Genomic DNA, 23,028 nt, shown 5'->3' with positions numbered 1-23,028 from the left:
TATATATATATATATATATATTTTAGATTACCTTTTAATGATCTAAATTTCATAAAATAAGGATATGTATAAATATCGTTTTCATACTCAATTAAAAAAATATAATATTATCAAAACCTATATATAATCAATGCAAAAATTTCTCATTCAAATAAAGATGAATTTAGACAATATTTACGAGTACCGATTTATTTACCTTCCCTGCTTACAAGCATAATTTCATTTTAAAATTTGAAAAAAAAAACTTCAAATCATACTTCTAAACACAATATCTAAATGAATTAAGAATATACATATTAATTACAAAGCACATTTTCAATATGGAAACAAGAGAAAGTTAATAAAAACGAAGTCGTACTTGAACTGCTACTTCGTCCTTCCAAGCACGACGGGGACTCATCTATGGAAATTTAAAAAAAAAAAATTAGCCATATTGGTAATTTCAATTAAAATGGTGTTTTGACAGGCTACTGTGCAGATAAGTGAGTGCTAACGGACTATTTAGCAAGTCGTGTGTATAATTTACATTAAACAATATTGAATATTATATAGAGAAGTGAATGTGACACTCTTCCACAATAGAACCATAGCTATTTCAAATTTTGAAACTAAGATAGTGAAGCATCCTAATCATGCAATGGCTGATGCAACTGTTTCAACCTTTGTTGGACGCCAGAATGTCTTCTGAATGCAAAGTATTCCCTCCCCATTTTTTGAATATGTCAGCCGAATATCCCAGTGTAGAGACTTAGCCATGCTTTCTATCTCACCAATAGTTTCAGCATTGTCTCTTACCACCAAATAACCTTCTGGTCTTAGGATCCTATCCACTTCTGCAATCACTGCCACTATGTTGCACCTGAATCCAAATGTCAGTTAAATCAGAAGGATGCTTAAAGACCAAGGAGATTTCTTCGTATACAACTTTTAAAGTTACTGAACATACTTTTTCTTAAGTGTTGATAATATAGAATCTGCATGAAGAAGATCATAGGATCTAGGGTATGTATTGAAGGATTCACACCAATCATGATAGATACCAAATAATCCACGCTCATATATTATAGGCAGTGTGTCCGGAGAATCAATCGGAACCACATTCATTACCCAGACATTCACTCTCAGGGTTCTGAGTGCTGCAGCAAACCTGAAGACACGAGAGAAAAGAAAAAAATAATACTAAACAAGGTATATTTGACAATGAAGTCTGTAAGCATAAACCCAAAAAAGTCTTGCTAGTTAAGACAAGGAATTATTCACAAGTTGTTATTACTAAAAGGATATATCTAAAGAACAAAATATACAAACAATTATCATTTTCAAAAGGATTAAAATAAGAATAACAGAGAAGGAAAAGAGTGAAATACTGAAGTGTACTTGAAAGAGCTGATAATCCTTCCGACGAATGAAACATATTAGTAGTTCAAAAATAGAAATCACCATTTCCACCCCCAAAGGATTAAAATGTCTATCAATTCAGTTAACATTAGCAATGTAACAAAAGGATTAAAGTGACGACTTTTTCATCTTTTAGAGATGAAAATTGTGATTCCCATCTGTCAGGAATTAATGTGACCAACCTCAAATATTTCAAGGACCAAAATGGTGTCTTATTCTTTTGGTAAACAACACCACATGAAATTAATGGGCACTAAAGTAGAATATCTACTCATTTTCCTACAATTCTGCTTGTGGAAACATTGTTAGGGGAGAAAAGAAAGAGATGCATTGTACAAAATAATGATTTTTCACCAGACTAAATCGAATAAAAAGAACAAAAATGCAACTAATTTCCATTTCAAAGAGGAACCAGGAAAATGCAAAAGTACAAATAAACCGTTACCCTCCATAAACAGCTCTCATGTCCATCACATTTCTTACTGAAGACCAATTGATGCCCATTCCATTCAAATATGAGCGGAATAGAACGTTTTTCCAATGCTTGTAGTCAGCAGTGAATTCAACCGCAGCAGCTCTTCCATAAACACCAGCCTGAGAGTTTATCCAGTAAGGTGGTTTCTCCAACCTTAGTGGCCATTGCTCAGGCCAGATTGATCCACGCTCTGATGCATCAATGGGCACTTTGTGCATACAAGCCTGTAGTGATACATTCCTGAAGACATGCAAGTTGGAACACATCACAAAAGATAAAAACATTGTAAAAAAGGAATTTTCTCCAACTAAGTAATGCATTATGAACGCTCTCAGCAATTTCAACCTCAGTGATTAATTTTTAGATGTTCAATTCCATTTTCCTTTTTTTCTTTTTTTCTTTTTCTTAATCGAACAAGTGACTCTAGCAATTCAAGCCCAGAAGTGATTTTAATAGAAGAATACGTCAGTTTATTTCAGTATTAACTATAAAGATTCTCGTTCTTTTTCTCAAGCTTCACACACAAATTGATAGGTGCAGGCAAGCATAACAGTACTCTCCAAATACCAACAATTTATACTTGCAAAACTTTTAAGAAAAAATTATGGATCTCCAAACAAAAGAAAGCTTGCACAAATTTCAGAAGAAAAAAATTATTTACTTTATACATCAATAAAGAGTTATAAATTCATATTTCTTGGAAGAAAAGACTCCTCAATCATTTGGATTAGTGTTGTCATTATTTTTTTAATCTCATTCTTATTAGGAAATTTTCAAAAAGTTGCTTCTATTCCACCGTATATTAGAATCCTATTTATGCCAATTGCTCAATATAAAAATAGAGTTACCAGGCTGTATTTGGATCATCAGATTCGTTGCACATGGGTGGCTCATTTTTTATTCTGTTGTTATAGCATTCATTGTCAGTTGGTTTTCTATATATTGCTGCTGCCACTCCATTCAATTTGTCCTTTGCAATTACCACCAGATCCCAGCACATTGACACTGTAATTTCACCCATCGCTGCAACAAAATAGTTTTCAGATTTTGCGTGACATCTACTCATCACTTCATTTATTAGAGGAACATGAATTTGGGTTTAATAGGGTACCTTTCCAAATCTCAACACTTTCTGGATCCTTTTGGTACACTGGAGTAGCAGACCATACAAAGTATCCTCCAGGTCTTAAGACACGGTTAAGCTCTAAGAGTAACCTGCCACCTGCATTGTACAACGAATATATTACTAGAACCATCATGCGTAAGTGAGAAAAAAAAATCCATTGAAATGTTTATCATACCTTCTAAATGCCAAGGGACTCTACAACGAGCACAGTGGACAAGATCAAAGACAGAAGCTGGGTAGGGTAATCTTATGGTGCCCATGACACCTAGTGTAGCAGGAATTCCCCGTTCCAGAGCAAATTGTACTTGTGCCTCGTGCACATCTTTAGGAGCAAATGACATGGTCAGCACGTCTTTTTCAAACAGATAGCCTCCAAAGCTGGCTACCCCACACCCAACATCCAATATCACTCGACTTCTCTTCCCCCATGCAATTTTAGGAAGAGACTGCATCATTATACAAACGCCCATTTATGAGGAGAATGACATATACATCACAATAACTATGAGCAGGACGGGCAAAACACTGCTTAATTTTCAAGACAATGAATTTACAAGTTTGAAAGGCACTGTAATCATACAAGCTTACAGTGTGATGTGATATTGCAACGAGTAAATGACAAAGCAAAACAAGAAAAGCTAAATAAAGTAGGTGCAATAAGATGAAAGTTTACATGACACAGGTCAGCTCAAATTTAGGATAACTATTACTATGTCTAAGATGATAAAATATTCTAGAAACTTATGTGCCCTGTATTACAAGAGTGTAAAATCACCAAAAATAAAAGAAAGAGAAAAAACAGCTATTGCAGGAATCATATAGATTTATTGCAATTCACACTTTTACAACGTCTGAACCAGACATCGGCTCCATAATCAGGACTGATAAAAATGTATGGAATGGCTTTATCTCATTGCAATTTAAAAAAGAAAGGTGTAAGCGAAAGCACAAAAATTATAAATGATGTAACTTCCTCTAAAGAAATGTCAATATATTATGTGGACAGCATGTCATTATGTTACTTAAGAAAGAGATTTCTGTTTTCCCATCAATAAGAATCAGGTTCTAACAGTAGTTGGTTATGCAGAACAACATATTTGCGAGCCATTGATAGCATTGCAAGACAGAAACTCAAAGGCTTACTTTCTGAATGAATTCTATGTAATGAAGAGCTCCATGTTTAAATTGAGTTCCCCCACCTGGAAAAGTAAGGTATTCACCAGCATCTTTAACCCAGTTTTGATGACCCTTAACTTCTACAAGCTTTGTGTGTGGGGCATTCTTGTACCATATCTGCAAGAGGCACCAAAATATTGAATTTCACTACAAGTAACAATATGATGCTTTCATCAAGTTTATGTATTGCATACCATTTCCCTGCTTTTAGGCCACCTAATTGGGCTTCTATAGCCCTCGGGCAGAGAAACAAGACAAGTGGTAGCTTCATCAGGACAGTGTCTCTCACGATGCTCATAGTGCCTTATACTTTGAAGCCTTCTAATTGCTTGCCAATTGTCAAGGCAAGGAATATACTCTGATCCGGTAGTTGTATTACAAAGTTTCCAATCATACCTTCTGCTGTCAATAGAAACTGAAGACTTCTGTAATTCCTTTTCATGTTGTGACTCTGTGGCTTGAGTTGACCAGGTTCCATTTTCAGCGCTAGTTTCAATCAAAGTTTCTGATTGTGTATCAGTAATAAAATCGTTTTTTGAAGCTTGACTATTTTCATGGCTATCTGTGTTACTCTCTCCAGAACTTTGTGTTGTTTCAGAATGTGTATTTATCTTTGCTATCTCCTCTTCAGTCTCATTAACTATCTTATCCTGTTGTGTAACTTTATCCATACTTTTTTCTGTCCCTAATTTGTTATCATGTGCACTCTTGTTAGATTCCTTTTCCTCTAAAGTTTCCATTGATCCTATGAGCTCGTCATTATGAACTTGACCATTCAAAGTTTCTGTTTCTGCAGAGTCAGAATTTAATGTTCCATCTGATTCTTTCTCCTTCTCGTCAGTGCTCGGCTTGACATTCCTCATTTGATCATTCTCCTCAGCAGTATTCCCGGGATCCTTCTCAAAATCATTCTTTTCATCTGCGCTCTCCCTAACAACCTCCTGGTTTTCGTTAGCCATTTTATCAGACAATTCTCCAATTTCCTTTTGTTCATTCTGGCTTTCTGCAAAGCTATCGCTCTGAGGTTTAAGAGTCTGGCTATCTCCCTCTCTTGGTTCTTCTGGTATATCACCAGATTTTTCTTCAAATTGCGTGGAATCACTCTGTACATCTTTTACATCACTAATGGTCTCAGATACCTGAATGACTGAATTCTGAATTGGAACAATGGTTGACATTATAATCCATACACCAACCAAACAAAATGCAACGAACACAGCTATAGAAACCGTTGAACAGTAGTTTGGTATGTTCCTCCCCTCGCCTCGGGAATTCTTCCCCAGCACCATGTTTGCAAATTGCTGCTATTTCAAGATAATTGCACCTAGAAAAGGGAGTAATAAAATATGTAGAACTTGTTAAAAAATCCTGTGACTCAGCTACATGTTGATGTTTTCTCCTCTTTTATATAAAAAAACAATAATCTTGGAAAGTAAGTTGCCTAGATATCTCCAATACACAAAATGTAAGGAAAATCATGTTGTAGCTCTACCATTTTATTCAAATAAAACCTTCGAGGGCACCAAATGTTTTTTTTTTTTTCTGAATTTTCTAATCCGAAGCTTGAAAAAGGGGGGGGAGCAATTAGCGTTCCCAACACTCCAAAAATGGGTCGAATGAAGGTAGGTAATAACATAAGCCGGGGTAGCACTTCAAAGTTACAATGAATTAAGCTAAAGAACATGAATGGAGAAGCCAGAAATTCACAAGTACCTACTCTATATTAGCGACTAAAACATGCTCAAGCTTTATAAAAGGAATATTATATTCTTCTTCGTTCTTTCTTCTTTATTAAAAAAAAAATCAACCTTTGATGAATAAAAGATAAACTTTTATCAAGAAAGATCAAAGCTTTCTCCCAACAATCCAACAAATGAAGGACAATTTCACACGAGGATGCAGGTATATGAGCTGAAACTGAACAAAATCCAGTGCAAAATACCCAGAACACACCTTATGAATGAAACCATGAAAAAACCGAAAATACTAAAAAAAACCCAAAACATGAAAAGTGAAAACTAAGATAATGTTTCCAAATAAGGGAAATGAAGATAACGGTTCAAGAGAAAAGCAGTTGAGGTAAAGCATCCAGCTTTTAACTCACATTCCCCTAAAAAACAGAACCCACATACGCACAGTTGTCGGCATATTCTTCTGAAAAAGCAAGATCATCAATGTACAGATGCAAGGTTCATAGATGATACTCTGGAAGGAAAGGATGCAAAATGTGAAAGCCAGGAAAGGGTACGAAGGATTAGAACTGTACCTTACTGGGCAGGTGAGATCCCTAGAGCAGACTTTGCTCACATTCCTACAATGACTGGTCTGAGGGAAAGGTCGTTTAGGCCAAACACCAAACAGTCGAAACACTGAACACTGTTTCTTTGTGGTCTAATAAGTAAAGAGATTGAGGATAAGGAGAAGAATATCAGTGTGCGTGTACTAACTCAAATATCAAGCTGACAGAACCTACTAAGTATTTGATTATGACGAACAGTTAACATCGAGATCATTCATCACCGATGGTTCTTTGAATTTACTCAATAATTACGACAACGAACTTTTCTCCGAATAAACCCACTTGGAAGAATTCCACAGACGGGTTTGCTTTGTAAAATTACCTGCAACAACTTGACTGTAAATTAAGGAAGAAAAAAAATCTCGGCCGATTTTAGAGTTTATTTGGATAACACAGAGGAAAGAAAGAAGAGAAAAAAAAAATAAGACCAAAAAACTAAAGAGAAGTAAATTATACATCACAAGTAGGGATTTCAAAATAAAAAGTCTTTAAATGAAAATCAAATTCAAAAGAATTATAAGTGTTGGATATTATTAATTTCTTTTTATTAAATATATATAGGATAATATATATATATATATATATATATATATATATAATATTATATTTATAATAAAAGAAATACAGAAAATTTAATATACAAATAAAAAATAATAATAAACTAACTAAAAGTAAAATAAAAGATAATCACGTATAAATATTATTTGAATGACATTTTGAAATTGTAACTTTTTAAGTAATTGCTTAAGCCAAACAAAATTATGAGTGGTTAATGTCATATTATGTTTCTATACTAAATATTGCGACATCATTATGTTTCTTGTTTTTTCAAGAAATCAAGTTATCACCAATAGAAACACAATATCTGAATATAAATCTTCTAGCATAAGAAGATCTTACCCAATCAGCATTTGATTAATAAACCACTCTTGAATGGTTATTGGAAATTAAGAAATTAGTTTATCACACTAACTGCAAAGGAAATGTCAAGATGGGTAGGTAACAGTAAGATAATTCAATTTTTCAACTAATCTTTTATACTGCTCAGGGTCAAACATAGGATCCCCTATTTTGGTATAAGATTAGTATTAAGATTCATGGATATGACAACAGATTTTGAATTCATCTACTCAGTTTTCTCCAAAAATAGTCAATGCATACTTCCTTTGAGATATAACAGTTCCATCATTGGATTGTGTCACCTCAATGAAAGATGTCATGATTGTCACTCCTTGTAAGAATAATGTCATCAACATATACAATCAAATAGAAACATTCAATATTCAAGTGATGATAAAAGACTAAATCATTTGTCTCACGCCAAGTCATACCAAATTGTTGAACAACATTACTAAATTTTTCAAACCAAACTTGAGCAACAAATCTTAAAGGTTGTTCCATATAAATATCTTCTTGCAAATCTCCATTAAGGAACGCTTTTTTGACATCCAGTTAATAAATAGGTCATTGTTGAATAGTCACTATGGCTATAAATAAATGAACGGATGCCATCTTTGCCACTAAAGAAAAAGTATTACCATAATCCAACCCAAAAAATTTGTATGTAACTTTTGCCTATAAGACGGGCTTTGAGGCAATCAATAGTTCCATCAGGACCAACTTTGATAACAAAAATCCACCTCCAACCAATAACATATTTTCTAGATGGTAATGGGACAAGTTCCTAAGCTCCACTATTTTGAAGAGAAAAAAGTTTATCTAGCATGGCCTGACACTAACCAGGATGGACTAAGCCATCACTAACAGAATTTGGGATGGTCACAAAAAAAACAGACAAAAGGCGGTTATAAAAAGGTGAAGACAATCTATGATAACTTAAAACAATATAATGTTGAGAGGAATTATGAGTAGAACGTATACCTTTACAAAAGGAAATTGGAAGGGCAAACTCAGTTGTTAGAGTCGGAGGAGACAAAGTAGTTAGCACTTGAATTGAGTCACTTGGTGATTGTTGAGACACATATGGTGGACTAGGTACAATTAGAGGAGCACAAATAATAGGAATATTGATTGTATTAGAGGAAGACATATCAAAAACAAAATTGAAGGTGACATCTGCAAAAACAAAAATAGCGGTTAAGAGAAGGAGAAAAACACTTGTATCATTTTCTTGTGATCTAGTAGAGCCTAAAAATACACATTTGTGATCAAGGAGATAATTTATTAAGACCAAGTTATGAACAAAACATGTAGACCCAAAAAAATTTAGAGGTAAGGGATAAAGGGGTTCATGAGGAAATAAAATAGAATGAGATATTTTATTATCTACAATCAAAGAGGACATGTGATCAATGAGATAACATGCAGTAATAATAGCATCACCCAAAAGTATTGAAGAATGTTACCATGAAGAAGAGATGGAAAATCTATAATCGTGCTAACATGTGTAGAAGGACGAAGATAATAGAGACTGAGACTCACATTTGGTTCCAATCACCTATCTCAAACTTTGATCATATAAATAAACATAATCTTTGTTAAAATAAATAACACAATCAAGAGAGAGTTAGACAACTAATGGATAATAAGTTAAAATGAGCCCAGAAACATAAAGAACATTATCAATGGATAAAAAAGGAAAAAAGTTAACAATTCTAATACCATGAGCTAAAATTCTAAACTCATCCGCCATTATAACAAAAGGTAAAGGATCTGGAGAGCATAAAGAGGAGTAATGTGTTTTATGGCTCTTAAGTCAAGAACTCAAGGACCAAGAAAAGAAGTTGGAGTCAAACCAACAAAAGATGTACTTATGTGTGATACAAATGCAATGGAACTAGAAGGTTGTAGATCCTTATACCATTTGAGAAATTTATTGAAAATAACAAAGTCATCGGCAATATTAGATGAAAAAGGATCTTCAGTAGGTGATTATGAGGTAGGAGCAATCTAAACAACAATAGCAAATCTAGGACTACAACAATATAATGAATAACACCTATCAATTTTGTGGCCTAACATGGCACAATGGTCACACTTGTGACGTCTTTTTCCCAGCTTGCGAGAGTGATGATCATCACATTAAAATGCTAATGTAGAAGAATCATCAACATAAACATGTGTATCATTGATGGGTTTAGTAGGTACACACAAAAGAGTAGAACAAGTAGAAGTCAAAGTGAGTATAACATATGAACCCAAAGTTTGATTACGGATATAGGAATATTTATCAGCAAGGCTATGTACTCCACAACTCATGAAGAACTTTGACCATTGCTCTATTTGTTGAGCAAGAGTAGAGGTAGGAGACAATAACTCATTAAATTCATGAAAAAGAGCATGAATTTTTCCCATATAATCAGCCATAGAGTCTTAATGTTGAAGAGCAACAACATTGAAAAGATCATAACAAACATCATAAATATATTGAGTATCATTGGTGTATAATAATTTGTTGTGTTCTGATGAGTGCATATTTATACCCACATTTATGCTTTAAAATTAAAATTTTTTTATGAGATTCATGTGCTTAAATGATTGATTTAAAGTGAATTTGTGATGATTGGAATTTTGGGTTTGAGAATTAAAGAGACGTAAAAAGCGAGTTTTAGCGCATAAATTATTCTTGGATTTTCTAATATTTATTTGTGCAGCTGAAATTAAAGCTTTATTGGTCTAAATTGCAAATTAAAGCCCAAAATCAGGTTTTATTTGGAAAATAATGTACAGATGGGCCAAACAGGCAACTTTTACCCTTGCACCTCCCAATTTCCCTACATACACCCCTATTCTCTTAACTAGGCCCAATACTAAGCCAAACAGTAACCTTATTCTAAATACACCTCCTAAATTTCTCTACCCATACCTCTCCTAAGCCAAACTTCACCAGATCATGCCACGTGACAATCCACCACTAACAGATTGAACCACTCAAATGATGTCACACCACTAACAGATTGAACCACTCAAATGATGTCACACCACTGATCCTTGCACTCACTAGTGAACCAATCAGAACACGCCACCTCAGCCCTAACACATGAGCATCATCTTCCACCCAATGAAACCCTAGTCGTCGTTCCGCTTCCATTAGGCCATGCGCGGTCATAGCCATCATCATCGCGCCACCATGCCGCAGATCCAAACAACCACGTCGTCGACCACCATCTTCTTCCTCGCGAGCTTCTCTGCAGCCAACCCCAAACCAGAGCCGCAAGCCCTCTGTCACTTTCCTCCTCCGTCGCACACCACGCCGCTATCCTCCATGGCAGCCACCGCATGCCGCACATCACCTTCTTCCACCACCTTGTCGCTGCGCCACTACAGGCCACCACAGAGTCTTGCCATCAGCCACCCAAAATCGCGAAGACCATCGTCGCGAGGCCACCACTAGGTGAATATCTCCACCATCCCGCAACCTTTCTTCTTGGCGAGTTCTTCACGCCTTGCCGCCACCCATTGTCGATTCTTCATCTTCTCCACTACCTGCAAAGCCAACACAGATCCAGAAACAAAAATAAAAATTGTTGCCGCCACCGAGAGCACCATGGAAATCGCGGATTTCCCTTTTTCTTCTTCCATCAGCGACGACAGTTCGCAACAGCGGTGCTAGAAGCGTCTCATCTTTTCCTTATGACGGCAAAGTGGCGGCACAGAGAAAGCCCTTTCCCCCAATCTGTAAAACCCTAATTTTGGGTGAGAAAGGGGCTGACACGTAGCGAGTTCCCATTGGCCACGATCATATGAGTCAAAGCTGGTCAACAAGCCTTCTATGGTCAAAGTTTGGTCAAACAGGGACTTCTGGTGCAATTTTGGAAAATTCAGAAGGGACTAAAGTGCAGATAGAAGAAATTTTAGGATATTTGTGCAATTTTGGAAAGTCAGAAAAGCTAAAAGATAAAATTCAGTTGTTGAATTAATTTAATTTGGGAATATCAACAAAAAATATCTTTCAAATAATGTTATAATTATCTAAATCTTTTAGTTATTTGGAAGATATAAGATAAAAGATTCTATCAACTGAATATTCAGAGTCCAAGCCCAATCAAGCCCTATATAAAGAGACCTAGGAGGGACTTCACTTCATTTATGCATTCACCACTTCTCTCTCTTATTTCATCTTGTATTCAACTCCATTCATGGAGAGCTAAGCATCTAGGACTATTCTGCTGTAATTCCATTATGGATTCTAAGGTTAGATTGAGTTAATGCAATTGTTTATTTTGATTATGGCTTTAAGTTGTTCTCTTTCTATGTCTTTCATCTCTCTATCAAATTAAAAGCAAAGATTCTTGCATCATAATGTGTTTGAATCTACATGCATATTGATTATATGAGTTCTAGGGTTTCTAGGTTTAATTGAGAATCTACTTTGATTTAATTTAGGAACTTTCATATGATTAATTGATTTTTACTATCAATTGAGAATGTACTTTGATTGGTAGTAATAATTTCAACTATAATCAATTGAGAATTTACTTTGATTGATTAGTTTTTAATTTGGTTAGTCGATTTAAGAATAGACATGATTAAACATAATAGGATTTGATTGAGAATGTACTTTGGTTGAATTCATTGTGAATAATCTAGAAAGGTTTTGCATTTGATTGAGAATTTACTTTGGTTAAGTGCTTGATCGTCCTCAAATTAATTAAGAATGTACTTTAATTAATTTGAAAATTAAATAATAATCAATTGAACAATTATCTGTGAATAACCGATGATGAATCTATCTTGGAAAAACAGTGGAATTAGCCTATTTCATTATAATCGTTTTTCAATTTCTTATTTGTTCTTTAAACTTTCTCCAAACATCATTTTTATTCTTGAACATTGCATTGCATTCATAAGATTCAAATATTAAAAGGCAATTCCGTATTCGTTGGGAGACGACTCAGGGTTACTTTAACCCTATCTACTTTCTTGAATACTACTTGACAATACTGAAGTTGCCTTGAAAAGTAGTATTAATTTGATAGCTTCAATGATAGCCATAGAGTTTTAATGTTGAAGAGCAACAACATTGAAAAGATCATAACAAACACCATAAATATATTGAGTATCATTGGTGTATAATAATTTGTTGTGTTCCCAGATTTCAAAACATGTTTTGTGCGAATGAAAATTTGGTTTAAAGAAAAGTACAAGTACCCTTGATAACAATGCATAACTAAGCATCAACTTTCGACCAACGGGGTAACTATAGTGAAATCAATAGTTGTCACAATTGATACCCAAGTTGTATAATTAATATCATATAACTTATCTATAGATAAATGCACATTGACACAGTTAGTATATATAAATGGGTCAAACATACTAGTGATAAAAAAATGGTACAAAGAGATAGTTGGGGAAGAAGCCATGAACAAGCAGAAAAGAGAAAAAACCTAAAAATCGAAAGAGACTCAATTAGCACAACAAGGTCATATCCAAAGAGAGTAGATTGTGGTGAGTCCAACGAAAGTGGTCGGCATTGGAGACAAAAATGCACGCGCCGCCAGATGTAGAGAACTCTCATTCTCGTCCACTAAACCTAGGAAACGTTCTTTGTGAACTCCTAGTCTAAACCGAGAGGTGAGGAATGTTCTCAGTGAACTCTTACTCTCGTCCGCTTAGCCTAAGGAACATTCTCCGTGAACTCCTAGTCCAAACTGAGAGGTGAGGAATGTTCTCAATGAACTCTCACTCTTGTCCACTAAACCTAAGAAACGTTCTTCGTGAACTCCTGGTCCAAACCGAAAGGTGAGGAATGTTCTTAATGAACTCCTAGTTTAAACCAAGTAGAGAGAAGCGTTCTCAATGAACTCTCACTCTCGTCTAACAAACCTAGGTTGTGTTCTCTATAAACTTCTAACATCAACCAAGCAATAAGGGAGTAATGATGAACATTTCGATTACACTATGGCCTTCATAATCATGTTTGGCTAATATACTTAAGTAAGATGTTTACTTAAGTCATTTTATCTGTGAGTAACTTTCGTAATAAAATGTTGCATACTCATAACAAATCATTCAAGCAATAAAGAAGTTGTTGATGAAGTGGTTGAAGTGAATGAAAACAACACAGAAGAGGCTGTTAAGGAGGTTGGACGCAACACATAAATTCCTCTATAATTTTCATATATTTATCATAATCATAAGATACGTTAGTAAAATTATAGTTCATTAATCCATTAAATACACATATCTTTTAAAAAGATAAGTATTGAGTACACGACATCTAATAAAAAGACCAACACTAAGGAGAAAAAAATTTAATAAGAAAACATGTTTATATAAAAAAAATTGTTTATTTTTGAATTAAAAATTATATTAATCTTTGTATACTGGTGTTCAAGTCTCATTCTTATTCATGGATTCTTTCTTTAATAAATCCATCATTATATATTAAGTCTTTTAATTATCAATCTTTTTTAAATGATTATGTTAAAGATTTGAAAAAATTTCACTTGAAATGATTGGATTATATATATATATATATATATATATATATATATATATATATATATATATATATATATATTATCCATGAATTCTTTCTTTAATAGATCCATCATTATATATTAAATCTTTAACTATCAATCTTTCTTAAATGATTTTGTTAATACATCCATTATATATTAAATCTTTTAACTATCAGTCTTTCTTAAATGATTTTGTTAAAGATTTGAAAAATTTTCACTTGAAATGATTGGATTATATATATATATATATATATATATATATATATATATATATATATATATATATATATATATATATATATATATATATATATATATATATATATATATATATATATATATATATATATATATATATATATATATATATATATATATATATATATATATTACATAATTGAATGTTTTTCTATAGAATATTTCTTTTAAACTTCCTAATAAATAATATGTACAAAATCTTATAATATTAATTTTCAATTATTTAATATCTCTTTTATATAGATCATAATATATTAATATAAATTAGTTTGTTATATTGTTGTTTTTATTATTCATATTTTATAAAATTTGAGATGAATAATTTCAATAATATAAAAAAATAATTTCACAAATGGATAATTAATAGAAAAGGGTTTTCTTTTTTACAAAATTAGGCCAATTATATTTAGAAATTATATATCTGAGTTTCCTTTAAAAGAATTACATAGAGAGCTTAGTCGTGCTTACTAGACAGAATAAGTGGCACCATATGAAGATGAAGTCGTGCGATAAGATGATTTTAGTGAAAATGTTAAAATCATACAAGCCAATGACGACTTCATTTTAATTAATTGGACTTAGTTAATTAAAGTTGTATAACAAACATACGATTTGAATTAAAGATATGGTAAAGGTGAAGTTATAAAAGAATGATTGAATTTCTTCTAAAATTTGAAAACAGTAAAGCGGTGCAGGTGAATATTTCAATATAATTATAGGTGAACTGAAACCAAAACATGGTTTTTGTGTATTGAAAAACAGTGATGAAGTCACTAATTAATGACTATTTCAATTAAATTTTATGAATTTTGGAAGAAGTTGTTTGTATGACTTTAACTAATTAAAGTCTAATTAATTAAAATGAAGTTGTTCTTAAATTGCATGATATTAACATTTTCACTGAAGTGATTATAGGATCATAGTTTATCTTCACATGTTAGAAGTTGTGTTATAAGTGACGACTTCTTAAGTTGTATCTCGTAAATACGATTTAATCTTATATGGAATTTTGGAAAATAAGGAGCCCCAAACAGATCTCAATTCGCTTCACACCGAACTCTTCACCACGTAATGCCACGTCACTACATTATCCACAACATGCGTTATCGAAAATTTGAGCACTGTCAGGACGTGGCACAACGTTCGATTACATTCTCAAATCATGCATTGTGTTTATAATATATATATATATATATATATATATATATATATATATATATATATAATTTCCATTTTCTATTATTTATTAAAAACAAAGAAAAAAAATCGTGTGGAAGGAATGAGTGATGGAGATTTTCGAGTGTGGGGTCTGAATCACAGTCCACATGAGTAACCAAACCATGAACACCAATTTTCCCACATCACTTTACTCTCTTTCTTTCTCCATCGCTGTTTTTCTTTAAGCCTTGAGAAGAAGACAATGGTAACCTCTGAAACATGAAGAGCAGCTCTCTGTTATGCATCTTCAATGGCATGTCATTGTGCTTACAATGCCTTTTTATTTTCACCAACCAGAGACTTCTTCACCACCAACCATATCATGCATAAGCCATCATCCACAAGATGCAGACCCTTTCTCTTGTCCATCACCAACGCCACACCATCCTACAATACCCTTGTTTCTGAGGTGCCCTTCTTTCTCTTTTTACTTTCATGACTCCTGCCACTGTCTTACATTCAGTGTTATCTGCCTGCATTTTTAATTTAATGCCTAACATTAGGGAAATTTTTGTTTTTTCGTTATGTATAAAGTAATATGACTAGTTCTGTATGCCTTTAAGGTTATCAATTTGCTTGTTTAACGTCTTATTTATCTGCTATTGCATTTATGTAATGACACGAGGGGTGTTTTTATTCTTTCTTCTTTTAGTCTCTTAGTGCTATTTCAGCTCACAATGTGCCATTGAAATTTTAAAGCTTTATTATGTCTTGTACACCGGTATTCAGGCCTTGGCATATATATTCATCCATCAATTGCTTGTTTCAAGAATATGGTCAAGGACAAATGTAGTTCAGATTAGGAAGAAACTAATAGCATCTAAAGGTGAAAGGAATTATGCTTCCTGTATTTCACTGCCTGATCTGTTGAAATATTAAGATTGTAGCCGTCAAAGATTTTGACTTATATTGGTCAGTTGCTATTGCATTCTGTGACTAGTGGCTCTGTTACAGTCATCAGTGTATTATTATGGATAAACAACTTCAATCTGTAATCCCAATTTTACAAGATTTAGATTCATACAAAAACTAATATGCTTCATGAGACAATTATTTGCAATTTGAGATCCATCCAATTGATTTCTCGTAGTAATCAATGATTATAATCTGAAATGAAAACACCACCAAATACCTTCCTTCTCCTTGTTGAACTCAGTTTAAGCTTACAACTTTTCATATAGCTATACCAAAGATTACTATTTGATTTGGTTATAAGTTTCACTGATAGAGGGATTTTTTATTATTATTTAGGCTGTTAGGCTCTTGGTTCCAACAGCAAAATTTGAAGCTTCCAAACTGAAGGTTGTTCTATTGGAAGATCAGATAAACGAATATGCAAGTATTCTTCCCAGAACCTACATTCTTTCCCATTGCGACTTTACAGCTAATCTGACTTTAGCAGTGTCCAATGTGATCCACCTAGAACAGGTTTGGTTCCTATTCTCATTATTTCATGCTTGGCTTGGAAAAACCTGTGCCTGTTTTGTGTTTTGAACAAGAACATTAGTTTTCCTAGTTAATAGGTATTTTATGTATGTAATTCCTTGTGAGCAGTTGAGAGGGTGGTACGAGAAGGATGATGTTGTAGCTGAATGGAAGAAAGTGCAAAATGAAATGTGCCTACATGTTCATTGCTTTGTCAGTGGTCCCAATTCCTTCTCGGACCTGGCTGCTGAATTTAGATATCACATATTCTCCAAGGAAATGCCTCTGGTAAGTTTGCATTTACCTTCCACTTTAAACTTATATGGAACAATGGTTCTATCTGCTATATGCTCCACTCGTTCCTTCAATTGAATTTTGAGGAGGTTTTGTTTCCTGAAGATCATATTTATAACCTTTCAGCTCTTTTTATGCTATGTTCTCGTATTATTATTGTTATTATTTACAAGGATGAGACTCTCATTTCTCTAAGATGTATTTTTGAGAAAAAAAAAATTATAACCATGCCTATGCTGAAAAATGACTTGAGTATGGCAGGTTCTGAAAGCAATTCATTTTGGAGATTCTGCACTTTTCCGTGAGCATCCCGAATTGCTGGATTCTATAGTTAGAGTATATTTTCATTCTAGCTCACAGAATTACAACAGAATGGAATGTTGGGGACCTCTCAAGGATGCAATGGAGGTATTCAAATAAACACTTTTCAGTTTTTTCTAGTCATTTCAGCAAACACATTCATTACATCTAGGATATTCATTTTCTAAATATGTCTCTTGTTTCTTCAGGGAAAACAAGCAAACAAGTTCCAAGGGTCAATAAGTAGAGATAATCCGGAAAAGTGGCGGAGTCCAAAGTCCATTTTTCAAGCTCTTTTTGCTTTTCTTCTTTGAACTGTGTCAAATCCAAAACTTGGATTATTTGTCTTCATCCCAATTCTTTCCACAGCTCAGAATTTCAGGTGGGCTAGACAGAGCAAAATTCAGCTTGCAGGAATGAACTAATCCCAAAACCAAACTATGTATCTTTGGGAAGACTCAAAACCAAAGAAAAAAAAATGTAAATTTACACAAAAAGAAGAATTCTTGTGCCCCCAAGGCAATTAATTTGCTTTTCTAATTTATGTGACCATTGCAATCTGACAACACAGCTCACATGTATGTGATGTTTCTCAAGTGCGCCAAAGATTATCTTCCTCACTAAATTTTAAAATTAAATAATGATACACAGATAATTCTCAACATTAAATTTGTGTTTAGGAGAGATTAAAGAAATATGAAAGTGTTTGGTTTTGAGAGAAATAAGATGAAAATAAAAAAAATGAAATTGGAAGAACTTATATTGTAATTTTATGTGAATCCTGCACTGATTTTAAAAATTCAATCTTCAATTATCATGAAATAAATTAGTGAAATTAGTATACTTTCTCTTTCACTCATTTTCTTCAACAAATCATGGTATCAAACCAAGTCTAACAGTTTTCTCTAAATATGCATAAGGCAATTGCTTCTTGCACCCTAACAAAATTCTTCCGGCACCCTATCATTCACAATAAATAATTCAGGATTTTTTTTCGGAGCCTCTTTTATTACGGGAAATATTTTCCGGAAGAAGTAAATATATCACACTCGGACGCCCAGACCACCAGCAGACACACATCAGTTGATGAAAATAAAATCTTATAATATTTAATACATAATAAATTATGTCTTTAGTCACCCATACTGGATAATACTTTTTGAAACGAATAAGGGTTATTTTCAAGGTTTGAGGAATCCTTTTAAATATAGAAATAATAGTGTTATTTTATGAAGCTATCCAAAATGTTATTGAAATAAATCAGAAAATAGTTTATTAATAACTTATACTCTCTTTTTTATCTTAAATATAAACTAACTAGTGCTAATTAAAAATATTGTTTAAAATCATTTAGTTATATTACTTTTATTCATAAAATGATTTTTAACATAAAAATAAATAAAATTTATTTTGATGTCATTCATGGTAACTTATATCAAGAATAGAAAAATCATTAAAAATAGAATTTTAATTGAAGAGTACGTATCTCGAGAATGAAATCAATTAAAAAAATTATATTTCACACTAAGATACTTGTATGTGTTTACTTATATTCAAGAGTAGGAAAAGTGAATTATCTCCAAATATGTTCTTTAAAATCTTTATACAAATACTTATATCACAAAATAAATTATAACTCAGTGCTTTCAAAATAATAGCATGTTTGCATTATCATGTAAGAGGTGAACATCCGTATTAAAGCATATTTTAGAAGTTTTCGAACTATTGTTAGATCCCTTAAAATCCACTTAAAACCCTATCTTAGTGGATTACATGTGTCAAGGCAAGGGATCCGAAAATCAGATAGTAAAAGACAGGTGTGTGATGCAGATTGGACGTTCGATTTTGACGGTAGAAGCAAAACTCAAAGTTTTCAAAAATGCACGCCACTTCTGCATGCATCCTTCTTTCCCAAAAGTTCTGAACTTTCATTTTCTCCTCCTTCTCTCTAAAACCCCCCTACTTCTCTCTAAGAAATCTTAATCTTTTCTTCTTCTGATCACCACTCAGACACCGTTTGAACACTCCTGACGTCGAGGGCATTTGTTTGAACCGAACAGTTTCAGATTCTGGACTGGTAAGTTCATCTCTCTCAGCCGAGTGATTTTTCTGTACATGCAAACTCAGTTTTCAGTTACATGAGTTTCTTAACCCATTTCTGAACGCCTTTCTGGTCTTTCATTTGGTTAGTTTCGTAAATCGTGATCATAGTCTTCTAAGAAATTGGTGGTGAGCTATTATGTTCAAATTGTGAACGTTCGATCACGCTTAGAGGTAAAGGAAGCTTATATAATTTGATTTAAATGCTTGTTTTGAACGTTGGTATGTTTGCATGATACATTGTTTGATTATTTGATGAGTATGAAATATGTGTGCACTACTTGTTTGGACGTGTGGATGGATGACTAATACATGTTGTGAATTGAGTTGAGAAAGGGCTTGATCTTCAAACTGTAGTATTATGAGTAAAGGTGATAGTATGGTCGAGCGTCATTAGCGAGTGTTCGGTTCTTATTGGGAGTGCATGGTCTTACCTGATTCCTCATGCTTTGGGGATAGTGTCTAAGAGTCTTTCTGTAATGCTATATAGGATTAGGTAAACTGTGACGAGAGTTCGTATTCAGTGTTCAGTTTTCCTTTAAGCGTCTGTCTATATTAAGTTCTTCTTCTACAAGGAATTTTGTTAATAAAGACCGTGTTATAATATTAGATATGTATAAATAAGTGTGACGCAGTTGTGTGTGTGTGTGTATATATATATATATATATATATATATATATATATATATATATTCATTCGTTTTATGTAAGTTTATTAGTGCTCGGTCTTAGACTAAGTGTTTAGTCTCAGTAGCGCTCGTTCTTGATAAGTGTTTGGTCTTGGACCAGCGCTCGTTCGATAGTGTTCGTTTCTACAGGGCTCGGTCTTAAACCAAGCGCTGGGTCTTGTTTTCTGTAATATATATATTATTATCGTTCTTAGAATAAGAGTCTTCATTCAAACTCGATAGCGTTCGTTACTCATAGTTTCTTATCCGTATTAGTATTGTGTGTCAAACAATGTAGGTCTTTAAAAGGTGTTAGGCCTAGAGTCTTAGTACTTGGCCTAGGCTTCGTGGCGTCCGGTTGGAACTCTTAGGGGTTTGTTCATTGAAGCGGATGAGTAGTGCTCAGTTATGTTAGTTTCTAAGAAGCGTTATTCCAGTTGTACTTGGGCTATGATGAGAGCGTATGATTTTATTTCATTGGAATATATGGATGATTAAGTATAAGAAAATTTGAGATGTGATGTGAATGATATAGTTTGATTATGAACGAGTATTCCAAGGAGGAATATCTCAAAAAGTGGTTATTGATTGGTAAAGTATGAATGTGGCCAAAGCTTAGCGGGCGTTCATCCTGATATTCCATGGTTACTCGTTCTCATGTAGAGAGGAGTAAGTCATGTGTGGGAATGGCAGGAGGTCCTAGTCCATAAGGCTAACTTGGACGGAACGGATCAACCTCGGGTGGCAACTGTTGAGAATATCCCAGTTACTACATCACCCGAGTGCACGAACGTCGTAGCTACACAGGATTCATACAGTCTGGACAGTCAGAGTCAAGTGATCGTTATTTGCATGCCTTGAATGTATGAATGATGATTTGATTGCCGTTAGTTTATTTATTGAATGTTGTCTGTTGTTATGGAAGAAATTAAATTACATAAGCTTACCATGTTTACCATTTTTGTCTATGTTGTGCGTCCTGTCGTTGTCTCGTTGCAATAATCATCCGTGTGGATGTGAGCAGAAGGTGAAGAGCTGCTGGAAAAAATATTGGAAGATGCATCTGAAGTGAAGACCGAACCTTAGAGACGTTCGGTCTGTTACTATTTTACCTTTTGTAAATCGTTCGTTCTGTTAGTTTTAGCCATTGTACAATTTTAACCCTCTGCTATTTTGTAAGGTCGTTCGGCCAAAACCGTATATTCTATCTTTTGTAAGACTGATTTATAATATTATTAATATGTGAAGATTCTCTTATATGGTTTTGATACTGTATTTTCGGGAGATTACAACTACAATACAAACATGGTATAATAAATTGTAAATCCAAACACTATGGGGGAATTTGATATATTAGCAACCACCAGGGGAAATTCTATAGTGGAGATGACCGTACATTATTCCTACCTCACTCTAACTTTTATGAAGTATACGATATAAACAATGTCCAAGAATATAATGTGCTTGGACAAAACCCTCACCTGCGATAAATTAAGTTTGTACGAACACAGCTGCTCTTGCATGAACCTTGCTATTATCGGAAGTTTATAGCCATTACAAGCAAATTGTTAGGAAACACGAAGGTTCCTATTCTAACTTTATAGTTTATACAGCACATCTTGTGTTCATATAAATGCATGTCACTTACTACCTCAGTCTCACATTCTCTGGTAAGATAAACCAGGTTATCTCATTTTCGTGGAAAAGAAAGTGGGAATGGAATCGGGGCATGGAAGTAGGCAAGCATCATGCAAGAGCAGCAGAGAAGACTCATTTCCTCCTATTAGAGGAAGCATCAAGAGGAAAATATTCATCTTCATTTGTGCAAAGATAAAGAAACGCATTATCGCTTACCTGGTCGCCTCAACATAGCAAGCCATTCTCTTCGTGGGTTTTAAAAACCTGCAACACTACGTGTGTATTATATCATGATCCAGTACAAATTATGCATGTATCCACAAACACTACGTATTAATTAACTGCCACCTCTTTCTCATGGAACATGTAATATTTTGTTTCTAAATAAATGTTACCTCATTGAAGTATTAAACAAGGATGGTTTTTCCATGTATCATATTATCATATACAAAATTACTCCCATTGCTTGGGGAAATTGATGAAGAGGGAATTGGAGACAAGATATTATTAGCTCTAACGATGTTGGTCGGGGCTAGATCTCTGCACACATAAATCCACTAAAAGGGACAAATTAGTTGCACAACCACTTACAGCATATTGTTGAGGACGAAAGTTCCTTCAGTTCAGTCCCAACTCCCAACAGTGTTATATTGTTATAAAAATGGCGATGGGCCATGAGAAGGTAAAGACACCAACTTTTAACTTCATGTGGTTGGTGTCTGGGTATGACTCTCCGTTCATCCGATCCACCTTTAAAGCATAACAGCTATTTCGTATGTAGCTCCACACCCATCCAAGCACGATATTACACACATAAAATATTTTATCCATAATGAATATTTAAATTAGTTGGCCACCTCGATGAATATTAGTCATAGATTGCACCTAGGTCCTACTCCTTATCGAAATGTTTGCTGGATCTATTTAGTGGTTTTTCAGATCAGATCACCGAGTAAGGAAAAATGCTATAATTCCAATGCAAGGTTTCTTAATTCTCTGAGCAAAATAAAAGCATAATCCAGGTTTCTGACGGTCACGGACTCCAACTGTTGACTGTACAATGATATTATTAGCCTACGAGCTTCTGGGCTTCAGCATTTCTTCTAATTGTCTATCATCAAGTAGGATCTGAGCAGTTGGAACCCGAATCTGTGCAAGAGCTTAAAATTGCCATGCAATACCCACCCACTCCCTTTTTCAAACCAGCGTATTTGAAGAGACTCTGA

The 23,028-nt window shown here is 33.8% G+C and overlaps 2 protein-coding genes across 2 annotated transcripts; one reads left to right on the top strand and one right to left on the bottom strand.

Annotated features, from left to right (window-relative positions):
* Positions 1-273: 273 nt before the first annotated feature.
* LOC108331784 (probable methyltransferase PMT24) lies at positions 274-6,839 on the bottom strand. The gene is made up of 10 exons (XM_017566704.2): positions 6,442-6,839; positions 4,370-5,499; positions 4,143-4,292; positions 3,175-3,445; positions 2,985-3,095; positions 2,722-2,896; positions 1,844-2,113; positions 947-1,147; positions 661-859; positions 274-400 (listed from the first exon to the last, which is right to left on the bottom strand). The coding sequence occupies exons 2-10, from the start codon at positions 5,462-5,464 to the stop codon at positions 338-340; spliced, it is 2,535 nt and encodes an 844-aa protein (XP_017422193.1). The 5' UTR covers positions 5,465-5,499; positions 6,442-6,839; the 3' UTR covers positions 274-337.
* An 8,610-nt stretch (positions 6,840-15,449) lies between these two features.
* Positions 15,450-17,940, top strand: LOC108330991 (magnesium dechelatase SGRL, chloroplastic). Its single transcript, XM_017565594.2, has 5 exons — positions 15,450-15,786; positions 16,629-16,805; positions 16,932-17,090; positions 17,358-17,504; positions 17,606-17,940. Exons 1-5 carry the CDS (start codon positions 15,628-15,630, stop codon positions 17,708-17,710), a joined length of 747 nt encoding a protein of 248 aa, XP_017421083.1. The 5' UTR covers positions 15,450-15,627; the 3' UTR covers positions 17,711-17,940.
* Positions 17,941-23,028: the final 5,088 nt, after the last annotated feature.

The sequence above is a fragment of the Vigna angularis genome, chromosome 4, assembly GCF_016808095.1.
Source record: "Vigna angularis cultivar LongXiaoDou No.4 chromosome 4, ASM1680809v1, whole genome shotgun sequence".
Lineage (NCBI taxonomy): Eukaryota > Viridiplantae > Streptophyta > Magnoliopsida > Fabales > Fabaceae > Vigna > Vigna angularis.
This window is presented reverse-complemented; position numbering and strand designations above follow the sequence as displayed.

Coding starts and splice junctions, on each gene's coding strand:
- LOC108331784 (XM_017566704.2), bottom strand. CDS start 5,464: ATGGTGCTGGGGAAGAATTCCCGAGGCGAGGGGAGGAACATACCAAAC. Junction 3,446..4,142: donor ACATAGAATTCATTCAGAAA/GTAAGCCTTTGA, acceptor ATAATGATGCAG/TCTCTTCCTAAAATTGCATG. Junction 1,148..1,843: donor ATGAGAGCTGTTTATGGAGG/GTAACGGTTTAT, acceptor TCGTGTCTTCAG/GTTTGCTGCAGCACTCAGAA.
- LOC108330991 (XM_017565594.2), top strand. CDS start 15,628: ATGGCATGTCATTGTGCTTACAATGCCTTTTTATTTTCACCAACCAGA. Junction 15,787..16,628: donor ACAATACCCTTGTTTCTGAG/GTGCCCTTCTTT, acceptor ATTATTATTTAG/GCTGTTAGGCTCTTGGTTCC. Junction 17,091..17,357: donor TCTCCAAGGAAATGCCTCTG/GTAAGTTTGCAT, acceptor TGAGTATGGCAG/GTTCTGAAAGCAATTCATTT.